Raw genomic sequence first — 7530 nt, forward strand, 5'->3', positions numbered from 1 at the left:
GTTGTTGAGGTGAGGATATTTCGTAAATGCTCCTTGGGGATCATCTGACGTGACACTCGGAGTTGCTTCCTCTTTTAGTAATTTCTTAAGCATATTCGATTACTCCCTCTGGACTTTTATATTTTATCGAGGTTCAAGTGAACCATTAAATGAATAAAGAACTTTATATTACTGGCCGAGAACTTTACTTACCTAGGCTGCTTCTGCATGACTGTTTTATTCGCTGGTTTTTTTTTTTTTTTTTTCTTGACAGCAAAGTACAAGATCAGCTCAAATGAGCCAATTGATAGGAAAAAAGTTTACAAAAGTAATTTGATGTGAGTCGATTCTAGCACGCCGTGCCAACTTGTCTGCATTACCATTCTGCGTTCGGGGAACTTGGACTAGTGTAAAGGATAGGAATTCCTCCTTATCCGCCTCAATCTCGTCCAAATATGTCTTGAAGGCAGGCCACTCAGACGGCGAAGACACCATCTTCACCAAATTAGAACAGTTTGTGAGAAAAACAACATTCTCAATATCTGTACCGATCATGCAACGCATTGCCCAGATTAGAACTTTCACTTCTGCGTGGAGCGGTGACAGGCTGCAGCGAAGGTTAGATGCACCCATAGTGGGAGATTCCCCCTCAGGGGAAATGCAATACCATCCTCGGCCTGAATACTGGTCGGTCACCTTCCAAGATCCGTCCACGAAGCATCGAAAGCAGTTCCCATATCTGTTGGCTGAAGCCATCTCCGAAACCATAGGGCCAGTAGTGGGATGAGACCCATTATGATGAGAAATTCCTACTGTGTCTGCTTGTGCCGAGAACCAAATTTTTGCTTCCTCTTCCGCTAACTGTAAAATTGCTAGCGGGTTGGAATCCAAATTGCTAAAGATCTTATCATTCCTGGCCTTCCAAATATACCAAAAAATCCATGATTGTCCATGAATCCAAATTGCTAAAGATCTGCTGAAGGATTCTGCTGGGATCTCCAAAATAGATTGTCCATGTTTGCATAGACAGATTCTGAGGGAAAACAGTCTGGAGATGTCGGGAAGAAGGACATAGCCCATACTTGCCAAGCCGGAGGGCATAGAAAAAGGGCGTGATTAATCGTTTCCTCAGATCTACCGCACCAGCCACACTCAAAATCACATGTCATACCACGTTGCCGCAGATTAGCCGTTATCACCATACAACCCATTCGCTGGTTAATATATATATTTTAACATTCCAACCAAAAAATATACCTATTTTAAAAAAAATTTGGGTCGCGAACTACTTCATTTTTATAGTATTATACCATGATTCCGGTTGAAAAAAATGGATCGGCTACTGCATGGATAATTTAATTGATATGATCGAAGTGTCCAATTAATAAACAAACAAAAACAGAAAAAACTGATAGCTTGTCAAGTAATTAATTGATTCATGACAAGCTAGGTTTAATCTTATAACCTAATATATTAAAATTTTTGTTGTACTCTCTCATATAGACGAGATAAGGATATATGCAAAATAAAAATTTAATAGGGAAAAAGACGAATCTTGAGGGCATACCAATTTTTTCTCAACCTTTTGGTGAATTTTCAATTGAATTCCTACTGTATATTTTGTTAAATAACCAATATAAAAACTTGTAGAAACAAATCTTAAGAATATTTTTTTTAATTTTTGGTAAACTTAGACCATCATTAGTAGAGTAACCCACCATAGTTACTCTCACATGAACTAATTATATAAATAATCATAAATTAAGTTAAGTAACTTTAAGAGAATCTAAGCAAAATCACCCTATTACTAGAGAACCCCAAAGAGGTTACTCAAGCATTTAAATATTAATTTTTTAATTTTTGTTTATTAATTATCAAACTTTAATTATCTAAAATGATAAAACAGTTATTTAAAATTTTTATATTACATAATATTAAACATATATTTTAATCAGTATTTTACAAACTTTAGAATATTAAACATATTTTACAAAATTCAGAAGAGTAAAATATTTTATAAAATTCAAAATATTAAACATATTAAACAGAATTTGGAATAAGATTTATTGTGCGGTTGCACCAAAATTTTGCCAGATATGCTCAATCAAGTCTTTTTGCAAAAGATCATGCATTTCTGTATCATGAACATCATTTCGAATGCCCATCATATTATGTAGATTTGTTGGTGTATCTGTAGAATATGATAAATCCACATGAGAACTTCCGCTTCTTTCTCCGTGATGGAATTCTATTGGATCGTAGAAATTGTAGTCATGTCGTTCGTCTTCCACTATCATATTATGCAGGATGATAGATGCTCTCATTATTTTTCCTATTTTTCCTTTATCCCAAAAAAGTGCGGGATTCTTCACAATTGCAAATCGAGCTTGCAAGACTCCAAATGCACGCTCTACATCTTTACGGCATCCTTCTTGCCATTGAGCAAATAGTTTTGCTTTTCGACCACGTGGAAGTGTAATAGATTGGATGAAAGTCGCCCATTTGGGATAGATACCGTCCGTGAGGTAGTACACCATTTTGTATTGCCGTCCATTGACAACGTATCTAACTCTCGGAGCTCGACCCTCTAGGATATCATCAAATTCCGGGGAGCGGTCCAAGACGTTGATATCATTTAACGAACCCGGTGGTCCAAAAAATGCGTGCCAAATCCATAAATCTTGTGATGCCACAGCCTCTAGTACGATTGACGGTTTACCAGATCCACGTGTATATTGTCCTTTCCATGCAGTGGGACAATTCTTCCACTCCCAATGCATACAATCTATGCTCCCTATCATTCCGGGGAAACCGCGATGTTCTCCAATATTCAGTAATCGTTGGAGGTCTTCCGCTGTAGGTCTTCTGAGATACTCGTCGCCAAACAGATTTATAACTCCCTAAACAAAATGTAGAAGGCATTTGTGGGAGGTTGTTTCAGCGAGTCGTAAATATTCATCCACCGCATCTGACGTATATTCGTAAGCCATCAAACGAATAGCTGCCGTACATTTTTGAAGTGCAGTAAGACCAAGCCTTCCAGTAGCATCTCGCCTTTGTCTGAAGTATGGGACTCCATTCTCAATAGCAGTAACAATACGAAGGAACAATGGTTTGTTCATTCTAAAGCGACGACAGAACATAGCGTTATTGTAAGTCAGATTATCACTAAAATAATCATTCCACAATCGAGTGTGGCCTTCTTCGCGGTCTCTCTCAATGTGCACTCTTCTGATTATTGGAACTGGTGGTACCTCTGGGTGAGTGTAGTTGTATTGGATCTCCTCCACTATACTATCAACCTCCTCCTCTACCATTTCTTCAATTTCTTGATCAGAACTCCAATTAGACATTTTTTGGCAATTTGGGTATAGTAGAAGGCTTATGGAAAGTTTGGTTTATTAAGTATTGAAAAATGTTTTGGCTTAATAAAATGGGTTTGAATATTTGAGAATATGAAATGAAAAAGGTTTGATTTTGTAATGAAAAATGTTTTGGCTTAATTTGAAATGGGTTTGAATATTTGAGAATATGAAATGATAATAAGAAGATTTGATGATAAGAAGAATCGAAAGATAAGAGAATACAAATGAGAAGAACATATAGCAAATGATCTGGAACAAAACATTGTCATATATAGGACTTCCGAAAGACACAACCAAACCTAAACCCATTCACGGGTTACAAAAGACAACAAGTCACAACTTGTGATGATGGGTTACAAAGGACAACAAGAGCAAACCCATTCACGGGTTAGAAAAGACTACAACTAATAACCCATTCACGGGTTACAAGAGACAACAAGACAACAATAAGACAGACCCGTGAATGGCTTGTACATAAAAGGCTTGAAAAGACAACAACACCACAACATGTTTCCCTTCACGTCTCACCTTCATATGCTGTCGCAAAACCTGAAACAAAAGAACAAAAAGTTAAACAAGTGTTAAACAAAGAACAGAACACAAGAGTTAAAAGAACAGAACACAAACATTTTTTACAAGAAACACAAGAACATAACACAACAACAGAACACAAACATTTTTTACAAGAACATAACACAAGAGTTGAACAAAAGATATCCAAACCTAAGTGTTCGTCAACATTTGGTCAACCAGTTTGTCTCTAAGTAGAGCTTCAGTTGGTGTTAGTTCAGACTTGTTAAGGAGGCTGTCTAGCAGTCTCATTTTGCTATTCCTCTCTTTAGCCGCTTGTTCTTTATCCTTCATTGCTATTATCTTATCCAACTTAACCACAGACCCATCCTCTACATCAATACTAACAACCGGTTTCTTCCCTTTTTTCTTAGTAGCTTTAACCCCCGGAGGTCTCATCTCGGATCCATCCTTGCACTCTCCGGGTGAGGATGCTCTTGCTCCATCTGAAGCGAGTTTCAACCGCTTATGGTTACACTCCTCCGTGAGCCATTTCTGGTCATGTTTCAATTCCCTCCAATAATGTACTAGCAGAAATGGCTTCTTTATGTCGTTCTTAAACAACTCATACGCCAATCTCAATACATCATCTTCAGATTCTCCACTCTTTCTCCTTGAACTCGCTTGTGCATAACATCCCACAAAATTATTGTCTAGGTGGTTAATCATGTTCCACCTAGCCTTACATTGTGAAGGCCCTCTTGCTATTGAACCAGATGAGCCATCGTTTGCTTTGTAGTAGTCAGCAACCCTCTTCCAGAAACTTTGACGCCGCTGCTCATTACTTACAACTGGATCCTTGCTTGTATTCAACCAAGCGCTTATCAGGTTGATATCCTCCTCTACAGTCCACTGCTTTCTACTTCCTCTTTCTCCATCTTCTTCATTCTCATCAACCGTTAAATTGATCTCATCTTCAGACTCTTGTGCCGGGCTAAAGTGAAGTGGCTGAGAAGAGAAGTTAGGGTTAAAATGGACAGGCTGAGAAGAGAAGTTAGAGTTTAAATGGACAGGGTGAGAAGAGAAGTTAGAGTTTAAATGGACAGGCTGAGAAGACAAGGTGGAGGAAAAGTGGACAGGCTGAGAAGAGAAGGAATCGTTTTGAGAATTCATAAGATCAACAAAACATGTTTGTTGTGGAATGCGATTAAGGTTTGTTGGATCCATTTCGGGTTTTAGTGAAAGAGATGTGAAACAAAAAGGGTTTGAAGAGAAGAAGTTAATGGTTTTTGTTATTGCTTAACATTGAGGGTTAATATTGAGCTCAATGTTAGCTGGTTAGGTTTTACTTTTAGTTGTACTTTTAAGTTTACATTGAAGTTTACTTATTAAAACAAGTGGGTTTAGGTTTTCAACATTAAGTTTTTACCTACACTACAACACTACAACAACCACATTAAAACAACCTACGAACCCTATAACATCAACCAATAAGTTTGATGTTGAAGCATTCATCAATTACTGATTCGACAAGTACCTAATCTTACCTAAAGACACAACCAATTAAATTACAAACTCACACTCAAATACTTGATGAGATAAGACAAGAACACTCTCGGAAATTTTAAACTCAATAATTTAAACTAAACACAAAGCAAACATAACACTATAACACTTCATGAAACTCAAACTCAAACCGAAACTCACACTCAAACACTTATCAAGTAAGACAACAACAAACGGTTCATGACTTATGAAAGCTACAAGATCATACCTTTTCACACAATAATATATACAAAACACATTGCAAACATAACACTCAACCTCATCTCAAATCTAATAACTCATCCCAACACAAAACCGCAAACAATATCTATCAACAACATGTGAAAGCTACAACAACCATACCTTTTAAAATAAGAGAATCCAACCCGCTATCACCACTTCATTATTATCACTCCAAAATCAAATCCATTTCACCTCGCACAAAACATGACATTTATATCAATAGTAATCACTACTTATACAAACAAAACACACAAAAAAATCTACTCTTTAAAACAACAAGAGACTAATCTCAACAAAAAATACTATAAACCGATTACAAACATAAACCCTCCACACCAAACTCCAAATCAATCCGCCATCAAACTAATCTCTTAATCAATTGAACATCAAACCAATCTCATAATCAATTTAACACCAGAATATTAAACATATTCCAAAAACAATCCGAAACCCTAACATCACAATAATCCCATCAAATAAATCGGAATTGAGAACATGAACATTCATATCTCACCGTTACACCACCGTCGTTTGTCTGCCATCGTCGTTTGGGCGAAGATAAAATCAAACTAATCTTCACCGTCGATTGGAGCTGAGAACCGAACCGTCGTATCTCACCGTTACACAGATCTGCAAGCCATCGCCTCCGACTGAGCAACAAACCACCATTTTACGCCGGAAAATTCAATGGATTCGACGTGAATCCATTGATTTCTCCGATTTCTCAATAAATCACATGTTTTATCTCCGAAGGAGAAAGAGAGAGACGAGAGAGAAAGAGTCGGCAAGAAAGGGAAAAAGAAATGAGAGAAAAAAAAAATTTTGTTTTATATTTCTGAATCAACCATTCAGGAGACGCCACGTAGCGTTCTCTTAGGGTTACTCGGAATGCTTCCGACAGAACCGATTCTCATTCTCTTGGACTCAAAAATGGGTTTTTATTAATATTTTGGGGCTCAAACCCAAGAGTATTTCTGAGAGTACTCCTCAGTAATCATGCTCTTATGAAACTAATTGTGTGATTGAATCTTCTTTTGAGATTATCTCTTAATCTAGTCATTTTTGGGAAGTGTGTACCATGTATGATGATCAGATACCTGAAAAGTCGAAGCAATGGGTAGGAAACGAGCTGAGAATGTTGCACAAACTCCGGAAATCGATCTGACACCGGCTAAAATCCAAACATTGATATTCTTTTTCTGCCATGAACATTTTTGGCCTAATATAATTGAAGAAATGTAAACTATGAGTGTGTTTTAGAAGACCAAAACATCATATAATATGATCATATGGTAAAATGAGAACAAACTTTACCACATAAGCATGGGCAAGACAGTCAACGGTGCCTTCGCAGACCATATCGAATAGAATCTTGATTATATAATATGCATAGAAAAAACTGGTATCCCTTCTATACCCTAATATCGCTGCGAACATTTACTACATTTTAGCATAATTGAACACACATATTAATTCTGGGAATACGACTATAATTTATTGCTTTTAAAATTGTTATACTGATCATAGTACCGTATACACAATAATTCTGGGAATACTATACTCTAAATATTTCTTACGGTAGCATTTCTCAGTTTAACTCTTTATCTTTGTTTTTAAATATTAAAATAAATAATAGTATAAGACAACAAAAAATCAATGTATAAATTCAATGTTAGGATCTATATGTATTAATAGTATAAAATCAACAAAAAAAAATCTTTCACTTACACATGTATATATTCAGTGGTAGGATCTATTGTTTACTTAATTTGCATTTAATAACTTTTTCCAAAGGAAAAAAAATAAAGATCACTAAAGTTACTTTTCTTTTCATGGCAGAGAGGATAAATACAGTTTCTCTTCTCCTATATGTTATCAGAGCTATAAC

General features: G+C 36.4%; 1 protein-coding gene across 1 annotated transcript; it reads right to left on the reverse strand.

The window, feature by feature from the left end:
* Positions 4068 to 5081, reverse strand: LOC104748793 (glutathione S-transferase T3-like). The gene has a single exon (XM_010470386.1). The coding sequence runs from the start codon at positions 5079 to 5081 to the stop codon at positions 4068 to 4070; it is 1014 nt and encodes a 337-aa protein (XP_010468688.1).

This window comes from Camelina sativa, chromosome 15 (assembly GCF_000633955.1).
Source record: "Camelina sativa cultivar DH55 chromosome 15, Cs, whole genome shotgun sequence".
NCBI classification, from domain to species: domain Eukaryota; kingdom Viridiplantae; phylum Streptophyta; class Magnoliopsida; order Brassicales; family Brassicaceae; genus Camelina; species Camelina sativa.